At 35.6% G+C, this 13942-nt stretch overlaps 1 protein-coding gene across 2 annotated transcripts in view; it reads left to right on the plus strand.

Moving 5' to 3' along the window:
- Positions 1-203: 203 nt before the first annotated feature.
- LOC138715689 (uncharacterized) overlaps positions 204-13942 on the plus strand; it is a 30117-nt gene continuing 16378 nt past the window's right edge. For both annotated transcript variants that reach the window (XM_069848753.1, XM_069848755.1), the window contains exons 1-2: positions 204-286; positions 2143-2289. In XM_069848753.1, coding sequence (XP_069704854.1) covers positions 2179-2289 — 111 coding nt within the window. In that variant the 5' untranslated portion in view covers positions 204-286; positions 2143-2178. The remainder of the gene's footprint in view (positions 287-2142; positions 2290-13942) is intronic.

Genomic DNA, 13942 nt, shown 5'->3' on the forward strand with positions numbered 1-13942 from the left:
CGGAAGATTGCCGTGACGTTCAAAATAATGTATTTACTGGTTCCGGACGGTAAATAGCTGCATAGATCAATAGTATTAAATACTAGACTGTCTGCGATAACATGAAAAATAACACCTATTATTGCGTTACGATCAGCAACATGTTTAAAAGATTAATTACTCCACAATGATCGTAATCAATGACCCATTTCTGAAACAGCTGACTAATTCCGGACTGTGAACAGCATTATAAAAAGAGAGCCACGATTTGGAAACTCGTACTTTGAAGATTGAGAGTCACCAGCAGGTAAGTAGAGGCAGCAACTAACAAGGTAATAGGTTTTATTTGGTAGTTTCAGAATTAATTTTCACTTCACAGTATATTGTGTACAGTCCTTGTTCGTAACTATAAAGTACACTGCTGTGTAAAGTACTGTTACCTAGGAATAGGGATGAGTTTAAATAATTGAACAAGGGTTATGCGGAAGAAATCTTATGAGGAAATAACGTCATTCGATCGCGAAAAGAGGACTCATGGCTCTATTTTTAACTTCTACAAATTTAAAGTTACCGTTATGAAATATTACCACATATTACCGCTACTATTATTTCATTCTGTACCAATTTGGACTTACTTACTTACGGCTTTTAGAGAACCCGGAAGTGCATTGCCGCCCTCACATAAGCCCGCCATTGGTCCCTCTCCTGAGTAACATTAATCTAGTCTACATCTTCATATTCCACCTCCCTCAAATCTATTTTAATATTATCCTCTCATCTACGTCTAGGCCTCCCTAAAGCTCTTTTTCCCTCTGGCATCCCAACTAACATTCTATATGCATTTCTGGATTCTCCGTACGTGCTACATGCTCTATCCATCTCAAACGTCTGGATTTAAAGTTCCTAACTATGTATGTTAGGTAAAGGATACAATGCGTGCAGTTCTGTGTTGTGTAACTTTCTCCATTCTCCTGTAACTTCATCCCTCTTAGCCTAAAATATTTTCCTAAGCACCTTAGTCTCAAACACCCTTAGCTTTTATTCCTCTCTCAAAGTGAGAGTCCAAGTTTCACAACCATGCAGAACAACCGGTAATATAACTATTCTATAAATTCTAACTTTCAGCCTTTTGGAGAGCAGACTGAATGACAGAGGCTTCTCAACCGAATAATAACAGGCATTTCCCATATTTATTCTGTGTTTAATTTCCTCCAGAGTGTCATTTTATTAGCCTAATTTGTTACTGTAGCTCCAAATAAATTTGGACTACGTAAGTTTATTGTTTCTCGTGTTATTAACATATTTTAGGCCTATTACCTTGTAATTATTATTCGATTTAAGAAGTCTTTTGCGTAATAGTGTTCATTTGATTGATCTGACATTTTCCAGAAATATATCTCAAAATTGTGGAAAGAAAAATTGCTCTGGGCTTTAATATAGTTCATATGGCGTATTTTACTGTTCATAAATTTTATAATCTCGTGATTACAATATTTTCTCTTCGTTTCATTATTGCTGCAAATCAACTCACCACAATCTATATTAAAACTTAAAATATGTAAAAAGCATAGAAAGTTTAATATTTTTACATACTGCAACATTCTCAGAAAATTTTGAATTATTGATTCGGATAAGAATTGTGACGGAAGGACAATTTTAAACAGAGGAAATTATTGGAAGGCACAGAACTGAGAAATCGGTGAGTGAAAATCTGCCTGAACTTGATATACAGTGTCCTTGTGTATCAGGAATATTTGCCAGGGACCTAAAAGGACAGAACAGGTAAATTTATTAATTTTCTGTTTCAGAATGATTCAACTTTTGTAAACAAAATTAATTTATAGAACACCATTCACAAAAGTAGACATTTTAACGCTACGGAAGCAGGTTAAAAATGACTATGATATAGGCCCAGTAGCAAAGGAAAAAAAAACTATTTAACAATAGTGCGAATTTTGTTTTAATTGAATTTAAACTGTTTCCGCCGGCTGTAAACTGTTTGAATCAGATGCCACACGGAGCAATAGTAGTCGATCAATAAAGGAGATGGAACAATATCTAGCTTAGTTTTAGAAATTATTGTTTTTGGTTCAGAAACGTAAATTGAAAGAATAAAAGTTATTATTTATGGATGTGTACATCTTTTGTTTCTTAACTTAACAGGTAATATTTTAAAATACTTTGCTGGCGTCCCCCATCATGACGGCATTGCTACTCGTAATACTGAGCTGTCTGGCTGTCCAAACTATCATCGCCGACAATTCGTGCAAGACTCCGAAGTCCATTTTGGACGACATCGACGTGCAGAAGGTAAGAAGTCACAACCATGTGCCGATCATAATAACCACACACGTCAAGTGAACAAATAGACTGAGGAAAGAAGAGCTGACAACACGATTACAGAATACCGGTACTAGAATTCTGACAAAAGAATATCTCGTTCTTTTTTTTTTTTTTTTTTTTGCCGAATCAAGGATTGGGTTTATCTCCCTTTCCAAAGTCAAAGTAAAATATTTATATGAACTGCTGTCTCCATCTTCTCAAATCCCGTCCACCAAATGGTGCATCAATTTCTACTGACAAGTTCTTTCATCTTAAAGCAGAATTCTCGTTACATTCAGTTCTTTCTTAATGTTGACACTTCCAATTTGAAACAATGCAGCCATGTAGAAGAAAAGCAAAGAAAATTATGTACAGTATGACGACTGCTTGTTAATTTCTTATTTCTAGGGACTATAGTTCGTGCGTCATTACAATGTATATAATATATTATCTGTTTCACCATTGACATTTTTAATCAGTTTGTCTCTGTAATCACCAATCTGAAAGAGAACTCTATAGGCCTAATCGGCTAAATTTTACTAAAGTGTTTTTTATTTTGCAAATACGAAATAAATGAAACAATAACACAAATTAATATCTATACTCATAATAAATCTGTAGCCAAAATTTTTCTGGTAATTTTCGATTTTCCAAAAATACTTGGTCATAACATATATAATTAACCATCCTGAAACCGAAAATCGCTTTTTTTGAAATTTTTGTTTGTATGTCTGTCTTTCTGTCTGTCTGTATGTTTGTTACCTTTTCACGCGATAATAGCTGAACGGATTTCGATGAAAATTGGAATATAAATTAAGTTCGTTGTAACTTAGATTTTAGGCTATATGGCATTCAAAACGCGTTATTTAAAAGGGGGGGGGGTTATAAGGGAGCCTGAATTAAATAAATCGAAATATCTCGCTTATTATTGATTTTTGTGAAAAATGTTACATAACAAAAGTTTATTTAAACATTATTTGTGATAAGTTTTATTCTTTGAAAAATTTTGATAGGACTGATATTTAATGAGATAAATGAGTTTTAAAATTAAAATAACTGCCATCTAAGGCGGTATATTGAAATAAAAAACAAATGATTTCGTCTATAAGGGGCCTTGGACACAACAATCGAAAGCTTTGAAACATAGCCCACAGACAATGTCTCTGTGTTTGTATGAAGTAATATTGGAAGTTAAATTAACCGATTTGTATAATTACTTATTATTTCATCATTGGAAAGTGTAGTTTCTCTGGATGGACATAATGCTATAATGTTATTACAGTAACTTGTGAGTGAATTGAGGACAGGTAAGATTAAAATAGCTTTTTATGCACAGAAAACTTGATAGGTTATTCTGTATATTCATTTCCTGTATTTCTTAAAATAATGTTCATGAACATATTCATTTTTATCTCAGAGAATTAACGAACATCGAGAGTGTATTGATTTAGTATGCAGTAATAGTACGTTAGCTTAGCAATGCATTATTTTATAATTCAAATTTTTAACTATGCTCAATTGAATCGTGTTAAAATACATAAAATATATATGCAATAAATGCAATGCAAAAAAATTGGATTATGAGCCAAGCAGATTATGTTGCGCTGTTGTAAAAGTTGTTCCTCCTGAGATTTAAGAGCTCCCACAACAAATTAAAAACTTTCTAATTCGAGTACATCCGTTATCAACACACTTTTTACATAATATAATATGATATGATATGACATAATATAATATAATATAATATAATATAATATAATATAATATAATATAATATAATATAATATAATATAATATAAACATAATAATAAATCTGTAGCCAAAATTTTTCTGTTAATTTTCGCTTTTCCAAAAATAATTGGTAATAACAATTAAGAAACATGTTAAAGGAATTGTCATTACACCAAATGAGTGATCTCTGAATCAAAATGATCGCATTTTAATATTTTAAATACAATTTAAATTAAGTAACATATTAAGCGATTTATCCTTCTATCAAACACGAATGTTTCCTGGATCAAATGTCCTATTTTAATTATGTAATTACTTTATATTTATTTCTAACGGGTGCAGCGGAGCGCACGGGTACGGCTAGTTTAAAATAAATAACAAGTTAAAAAGTAACTAGAATTAAAAATAACAGTATAAATCAATGTTTAATATACGTACAGTAAATAGGAAATTTCAATCAAAGTGAAATTAACAAGAACAGTACAAATGAATGTTTAAAATAAGAAGAAAATTACAAGCTGAATAAAATTACCAACATACAAACGAATGTTTAAAATAAATAGTAAATTACAAGTTAACTAAAATTAACAAACTCTAATACAACTGTTGAGGAGCTGAGATCAAAAACGGAACTTGTCATAAATTTTGGGATAACCGAGTTAAGAGTGCTCCCATATTATATGAGCGACCCTACATCATTTAATGTAGAATTGGACGTTGTCACTTGCGTGGAACGTGTAGAATTCTAGCTTTAAGCTGAAAAACTGTCAAGTGACAGTCCCTTTCTACTAACAGAGTGTTTCATGCACTTTGAGATACGGTGTTAAAATGACTCAGCATTCCAAGATTCTGGGAGTGATTTGTGAAACAGTGAACGTGACCCAAATAGATAGTGTTTCACTGTGGTGTCAATTTGTTTATAAAATTATAATATTGTGTATGACTTCAGGCTTTCTCGGCGTTGATTTATAATGATGGATTCACGGGCTATCAGCCGAGTTAAAGCTGTGGAATACCCCAAGCTTTCGGCTACTAACTCTGTAGTCATCTTCAGGGAACTGATGATGACGTTGTATGAATTAGAGGTGGGGAAAAATAACGGAAAGGTTATTTTGGAGCAGTTCCTTATTTGGAACTGTTCCAAAAAGTAACAGCACCTTGAAATACTACGTTCCAAAATAACAGTGTTGCTCTGAGCTAGTACTTGCGGTTACAAATACTCGTTTCACTTTGGAACGACATTATGACAACGCCTGTTCCACAGAACGGAACATGTTTGGTACTATTGAAAGCAGTGACGCCAACTTTTGGAAAAAAGTGGGTAGGTTCAAACATGTGAGGTATAAGTTAAATAAATCTCAAAACACGACAAATTATTAAGTTGGCGCCACTGTTTGAAAGCAGATTTGGGAATGCTTTCGACGCGTCGCACTGAAATAAATGTTGAAAACTAAAGTAAAAGATAAATAGTAAAGATATGAAAATCGTCTTTAAAAAATGTACACACTAGCCTATGTTGGAAATGATGTCATTGAGTACGGGATTCTATCAAATAACATAATGCCTGTATTATAGTAACTATATTGTGAATTTTATCAAGGGAGATGAAAATATATAGGTTATGTTTTATTTCCAAATATTTTACATTTTTAGTTTCATTACCAGTTCTTGAAATTAAACTGAAGTCTGTTGAAACATAACTGCATTATTGAAGTTCTTTCATTTAAAAAATACAACGGTAAATTTTCATATTTCATTATAATGAGATTATTGTTCTTCATGACGGTATTAATATGAATTTTAACACGGCCGAAATGATTATAGCTTCTATTTACCAATTTTTGGAGAAATTGAACACTATTGTGAAGAGGAAGAATAGGTTAGGTTTTATTTACTATTGGGATCCACTTCGATTTCATGACAAATTTACAAATAATCTAAATTTACATTACATTTCCTGCTTCGAAAAAACCTGATCTACGAACTCAATTTAGCATTAGAAAAGATTTCTTTTAAACGAACTCACATCTCGACTCATTATGACATACTGCATCATATGGCACACAGGGAAGTATGTTATCATTTAGCGTCCTAAACACCAGTTATAGTCGTACGTACATACATGTTCCTAAACACCAATGTTACATTACGTACTAGTCGTGCGTGGCCTGTTCCAAAACACCACTGTTATATTACAACATACTACCTGTTATACAAAATACTTACAGTTCCAAAATACTTGCTGTTACAAAATACTCGATGTTGTGGAACTACATTATGAGTTATGACTAAAAAAAAGAAGTCTTTCACTGAAATAACTATCTGTATTCGTTTCAACTTGGACCAGTGCATAACGAGCTATATAAATTATATTGTTACTTTCATTAAATTAAGGAGGCTTGAATGGGCCGAACATGTTTGTCGGATGGAAGGAAACAGAATACCAAAGAAGATCTTAGAAGGGAAAATACATGGTAAAAGACCAACTGGAAGACCCAAAAATAGATGGATAGATGCTGTAACGATCGATTCTCAGGATTATCTCGGAACAACTGCCTGGAGGAGATTAGCACAGGACAGGGACAGATGGAGGAAGAAAATTGAGGAGGCTAAGGCTCGACTTTGGGCCATCGTAGCAGTAGCAGCAGCAGCAGTAGTAGTAGTAGTAGTAGTAGTAGTAGTAGTAGTAGTAGTAGTAGTAGTAGTAGTAGTAGTAGTATTCGTCTCAACTGGATCCTGTAAGAATTTCAATTTTGGCTATTTCCCAATTCACTATTTCTATTTCTTAGTTTCATAAAAACCTATGCTCTGTTCAGCTGCAATTTTCATATTATCTGATATTTTCCCACACGGTATTAATACCTAACTACTCCTCAACTTCCTTGGAACTTCCAAAAGTGGCAAACGTATTTAAAATTTCGACCTGATAATATTGCTTAGTTTCCTCGTCTATCAATTTCGGAATATTGAATCTCCTAATACTAACTTGTTGCTCTACTCGCTTGGCTACTGATAGCCTTCCTCTTAATTCTCCAATTACCAAATAATGGTCAGAATTACAGTCTGCCCCCCTGAAGGTTCGAATGTCTACTATACTAGTATGTCTCCGTTTATCTATCAAGATGAAATCTATTTGGTTGTGTGTCAATCCATCTGGAGAAGTTCAAGTGTATTTATGTATATCCTTATGGGGGAATGTTGTACGTTTGACAATTAAATTTTTTGGTGTAGCAAAGTTGACTAACCTAACTTCATTATCATTACTAGATACGTCTAGGCTCTCTTTTCCAATAGTGGGTTTAAAAGTATCCTCCCTTCCTAGTTTAGCAATGAAATTCCCAAATAAAATTGATTAAATGATTGTTTTTATTTCCCACGAAATCCATTCTCTTCCTGTACTGTTTAAACCACTATATTCCAAAACTAATAGAAGTCCATGGCCTTGCCGTTTAGGACACATCCTCGATCCTACCATTAGATTAGATATGAACATCGCAAAGGTCAAACTGAGGAAGTGAACGAGAAGAGGATCATTTATGAGCCTAGGTTGGACTACTGCAAAGCCAAATACAAGCTGAGCTAGATACAGGTGTTCAGATTGATGGTGGAGCACGCGGCACTATACCGCGCTACTTTGTGGAAACTTGAGAAAGTCTCGGACTACGCATTAACAAATTAAAAACAACATTATCGTTACAATTAGGGGGTCTTTGCCCATATTAAAAATCATTCATATAATAATTTTTTGAGGTAACACTTAAATGTTATTTTGATCTCTGATTTCATATTAATTTACTGTAGGCCCATCTACACTTAAATCCTAAGTTCTTAATTCTCGTTACCATTGTATTTTTGTTTACCTTGTTTCCTGTAATTCAGGAGGCTGTCTGAAAATAAACTATGAAGGAATGTATTGTATAAAAATCCGTCGTCAATGAGCTGCTAAGTTATTTTAGGAAAGTAAAGTATTGTTCCAGACATTTTCCTGCTTATTGTAAAACACATAAAACAAAACACACAAGAAAATGCATAAATCAAAATCATAATGATAATTCGTTGTGTTCATAATGCAAATAGATTGTAAGAACAACTCTCTAATTTGAAAAGACAAATGGAAATTAAGTAATATAAATATTACTGTCAAAACCCATGAAAGATAATACCTACATAAAGAACAACATTTTGTTTGTGTAGATATGTAACTTGAAAATACATATTAAAATAAAATTATAAATTATATATTATTGTCAATCCCACTGGACAGCACTTCTTAATCTTTTTTGATTCACAGATCCCTTTGAATTTAGTAAAAGTTATGGACTCTTTGCTAGAAAAATGTCATAAAAACGTGACACAAATTTTTAGATAAGCTTCTGCTTTTTACCTTAAAATAACAGGTATAGTGAATGTAGGCTTACATGCTAATTTTTATGTGACTTTCACGGACCCCTGAACCTCATCCACGAACCCCGGGTTAAGAACTCCTACCCTTTCTAGTATAGGTGGTTATAATTAAACTGACGGTGTTGAGCGTGGCATGGCGCGGACTCTAATGATCGTAGGAGTGTGAAACCTCATAGATATGATATAATTATGCCCAAAAATAATTAGTTCCAAGTCTCTCCAAGAGGTGTAAATATGGCGCTGTAAGCAGTCAAAACGTGCAATTGTCTCTAACTCTGACGTCAGTATGTTCTTCCGGTTGCATTGCATTCTGTCAGTCCTGTTGTTTGGTTACGCATGTTGATTCCGTTAGTGAAGTGAATGTTCGTTGACAATTTATTTAGAAGGTTGAACTTTTCCTTGTGAAACGCAATGACTATAGAGAAGAGAGACCGTGAACTGCTAGTGAAGTGAATGACAGCAATAGAAATGCTGCATCGCGAGTATATCGCCGACAGAAACAGCTGGGAAGAGGTCCCATGTCAATTAATGGGCTGAAGAATATGATAAAAAAATTCCAGGGAACAGGTGAATTAGATGTCGCACCAGGGAGAGGAAGGCGGCCCATCCCCATGCAAGTCGTTGAGGAAGTTTCTGTAGCTGTAGCTGGCAGTGCAACACGACTCAAATTCTGCAGCCAGTGCTCGAGCTGTGTCACGTGATTGTCGCTCCCCTGGTCAACAGTTCGCAAGATTTTGCGGTGCATTTTACACTGTTATCCCTACAAAATTCATACTGAGCAGCAATTGAAACCCCGTCAGTTTAATTATAACCACCTTGACGGTGTTCAGCGTGGCACAGCACGGACTGTAATGATCGAATGAGTGTGAAACCTCGTAGATATGCTAATTAAGAAATGCTCTCGCGAATTATTCCAAAAAATAATTAGTTCCACATCTTGCCAGCAGGTGAAGATAAGGCACTATAACCAGTCTGAACGTGGTATAGGCGCAGGAAAAAGGCAGGAAAGATCAAACACATGATAACGGCACGTTTATTAGGAACTATGGTTACAAACACTGTTCAACATGGCCTCCCACCTCAGCAACATGTTGCATCCGAACACGACAGTTGCTCGCAGCTTATGTGGTGAAATCAGAGCGACATGTCTTTGTATGCTAGCCTTTAGGTCAGGCATTGTTCGCATTGACTTAATCTATTACCTCTGCGAATTAATGTAATAGGTTCCCTACCAGCCTTTATATTAGATCAATTAATATGAAGATGATGCTGATGTATTCTTTTTCTTGGAGTTGTATTATATTTCTGGTGGTGTGAAAAAGGATTTACCAGAGTAAATAATTCAATATTAAAAATAATTAAATACCGTAAAATGGGGTAACTTTGCACCATTTACTAGTTAAAAATTTGTTTTCAGTCTGTATTTAGTCTCTAAATGTCTAATTTTGAGATGGGCATTTATACGTTCCAGAGATATGCGGGAATATATTTAGCCAGTCATATCTTCGAAAATAAATGTCTTTTGAAATTTATAATCTGCCAAAAATTGGTGCAAAGTTACCCATAGTTGGGGGTTACTTTGCACCGCCAGAGTTTTAAGAGTAGTGGTGCAAAGTTTGCCACTGCTGGTGTTACAGTGAACTATACACGTGTTAAACAATGAAAATATAATGCATCAGGAACAGAAAAAATGGAAACACAGATTAAAAAACTACTATAAATAGTAATACGGACAAACCTTTTTGAAAAAAACTAAACAAAACTTCAATATTAGTAATTACATTCTTCTAAAATGAATGACAAGTCGAGAAAACAGCACGCGAATAACTAAAAAAGTATACGTATTATTTTGTGTCAAGTTCTGGAATGGAATATAAGCAAGCCTCTTCTTCATAATTTCTAGGGCGGATTTATTCTCCCAATTACATCCTCCCATTGATATTCCCTAATATCCTCCCTTTCATTTCATTTGCAAGATTTGAATGATTTTGTCACTGCCTTGATGACAGCATTGTTTGTTTTTATTCTCTGGTACCTGTCCAAGCCGAACCAATTGCTGACATCTTTTGGAGCACTTCATTTGGAACTTTGTCCCTCAGTGATAAACCTAGTATCGTTCTTAACATTTTCCTTTGGTATATTTGGAGATTGTTACCAAGTTTGGCAGTGAGAGACCATGTATGACTTTAACATGTTATAAAAAGAAAAAAAAATCATGTAATTTAGCTGTAATACAAAATTTGAATTATAGTAAGCGTTTTTAAACTTCATAGATGGTCCTCAAATGAAAATAATGCAATTACAATTTTAAAAATCTTCGTTTGTGTTATGGTGCAAAGTAACCTCAATTTAGCCTCAAATTCACCTTGATTAGAAAATTATTCTATAACACCATTTGCCGACAAAACAGCTGCACAAGCGAAACTAGAAATTCTAAATGGATGAATAAGGAACAGATACACGTATAACTTATCTTGAGATTGTGCACACCATCTGTAATGAAAGGTAATTAATTTGATCTATATTTCAATCAAATTATGCACACGTTTTGTTGTTAAGGTATAGAAATACCATAAACACATTCTATGACCACGAACAGTGGAAAAATACTGTACACATATACCTTCAATTTATATTATAATATATTTCTTTATTTACATATTTATTCTTTGGGATGACCGATAAAGAGGTAAATTTCAACTCATCATGACACTCCTAGGAGTTCAGACTGGGAACAAGAGAATTCCAGATTTATCGTCAACGTCTTTAAACGTCAAGCAAAAGCACACAGAGACAGGAAATTATATGAAATGTATGTCAGCATAGCTTTAGATCAGTGGTCGTCAGCACTCGCTGAAATGGGTAAAGAGTAAGCGAAGACGTCCCGTGTGCCCGTCGTGAGGTAGAGAGCATACTCGCTAGCAGCTACGAGTGCACCATAGTGCAGTGTGTTCTCCGTGGGTAAGAGACGCTAGCCCTAGGGTGCTCTGTGTTGATGACCGTTGCTTAAGAAGAAAGAAGACTATTCAGTCAACGCTAAACGGACGTAAAGAGATCCAAGGATATGTCTTTGTTCAGCTAAAATTCAAAACAATGCAATTAGAAAAGAAAAATTAACATAGGGTACATGACGATAAATTCTCTTTTCGGTGCCTGATCTTCAGATGTTTTAAATTGAGTTAAACCTGGCAGACGTTTTGGCTGAGAAGGCCATTACTTCATGTAAGTGACGCTATGTAACGATTCATCTTTAGGGACGAGGAAAGCTTAGTAGTGATAGTAATCCGAATTGGTTTTCTAAGTTGACTTGTCAAGATCTCCGAACACCGGGTGCTTTCAGTTAGTAGGCCTATACAGGGTGTATCAAAAATACGTGTACAAACTTCAGGCATGGGTTCCTTACACCAAAAGAAGGAAAAAAGTTCATATGAACATATGTCCCATAATACTTTGTTTCCCCGTTATTCATTTATTACTAAAAGTTTGCGTTCAACGGCCTTCGAGGTCCAACCTCAAAACTTCATTTCTTTATGCACTCATTCATAGAAGGCTGTTACTCGTTGTATCAGAAATGGATTGCAGATGGCGAAGTGTTACCATGGAGACTTGTTTACATGTGTCATTTGTCATTAGTCTGTCTTCAACGTTGCTATTGTGAACGTGGAGTGACTTAACGTATTTCGTTCAACCATGGCAGGACGATATTCATTTCGTGAGCAGGCTGACATCATTTTTATATATGGTCGCGCGAATGGTAATGGACGCGAGGCTGTACGGCTGTATCAGATGGCATTTCCAGACCGAAGACAACCGAATCATCAAACCTTTGTTGCTGTGTATCGTCGCGTTGCTTAGACAGGAACCGTTGCACCACAGACTGGTGATCGAGGAAGACCAAGAGTTGTTCGTACGCCGAACCTCGAAGAAGACATTTTACACTGTGTCGAAGACGATCCAGGTATCAGTACAAGACAATTGGCTGTGGCAACTGGTACATCACACAGTACAGCATGGAGGGTACTCCACGAGCAGCTCTTGTATCCGCAACGTGTGCAGGGCCTTTCGCCTGCCGATTATCCACCACGGGAGAACTTTTGCCGATGGTTTGTACCACAAATAGCCAATCCATTGTTTGTCTCATCAGTTTTGTTTACAGACGAGGCAACGTTTGGGAGAGATGGAATTACAAATTTCCACAATGAACATGTATGGGCAGATCGTAATCCTCGTGCTGTATTTCAGGCTAGACATCAGCAACAATTTAGTATGAATGTGTGGGCTGGAATTGTAGGTGACTGTCTGGTAGGTCCATACGTTCTATCAGCACGTCTTACAGGTGCTATCTACAGGGACTTTATCCAAAACACTCTTCCAGAATTACTGCACGAAGATGTGCCTCTGAACATAAGACAAAAGATGTGGTTCATGCATGATGGGGCTCCAGCACATTTTAGTCGCCTTGTTCGAGATACACTGACTGATGTCTACCATGACATATGGATAGGCAGAGGAGGACCAGTTCAATGGCCAGCACGTTCTCCCGACCTCATCCTTTGGATTTTTATCTTTGGGGGCACCTTAAACAATTGGTTTATGGAGCAGACATCCCGGATCATGAAACTCTTCATCGACGTGTCATGGAAGCTTGCGAAACCATTCGATATCATCCCGGAGTATTTGAAAGGGTGCGACAGTCCATGATTCGACGAGTGCATGCATGTTTAGAAGCAAGAGGAGGACATTTCGAGCATTGGTTATGAGTTTTGTGTGTTGCATTTTATGAGTGTACCAATGTGTTGAACAGTTCCTAACGGGGAAACAAAGGATTATGGGACATATGTTCATATGAACTTTTTTCCTTCTTTTGGTGTAAGGAACCCATGCCTGAAGTTTGTACACGTATTTTTGATACACCCTGGTATAATATATTGAGAAGTTTTAGAAATTCAAATTCCAAAGACTTCTCCAACTCTACATAGGTAAAATGAAACATTTATTTTATATCGCTTTTGTCTTATAAGAAGTACCGAAATTATTTTGTTTTTATTTTTTTTTAGGTTTTATTAACCTTACATTAATCCCCATCGATCTTCTTCTTGTGGACAGTTAGTGAAATTTCTCTGTACCTTGTTAATCGTGAAATTACTTCAATTATATGTAAATCTGTGACATGCTACTCTTTTCTTCACTTCCTCTTTTGAAGAAATACATTGCCTACTTATGGCTTATCGGGAGGTTCATTATCGCCCACACATAAGCCCGCCATCGGTCCCTACTCTGAGTAAAATTAATCTAGTCTCTACAATCATATCCGACATCCCTCAAATCCATTTTAATATTACCTCCCATCTACGTCTCGGTCTCCCCAAAAGTCTTTTTTCCTTCGGCCTCCCAACTAACACTCTACATGCATTTCTGGATTAGCACATACGTGCTACATGCCCTGCCAACCTCAAACTTCTGGATTTAATGTTCCTAAGTATGACAGGTGAAGAACGCAATGCGT

Source organism: Periplaneta americana, chromosome 15 (assembly GCF_040183065.1).
Source record: "Periplaneta americana isolate PAMFEO1 chromosome 15, P.americana_PAMFEO1_priV1, whole genome shotgun sequence".
In the NCBI taxonomy this organism is placed as follows: domain Eukaryota; kingdom Metazoa; phylum Arthropoda; class Insecta; order Blattodea; family Blattidae; genus Periplaneta; species Periplaneta americana.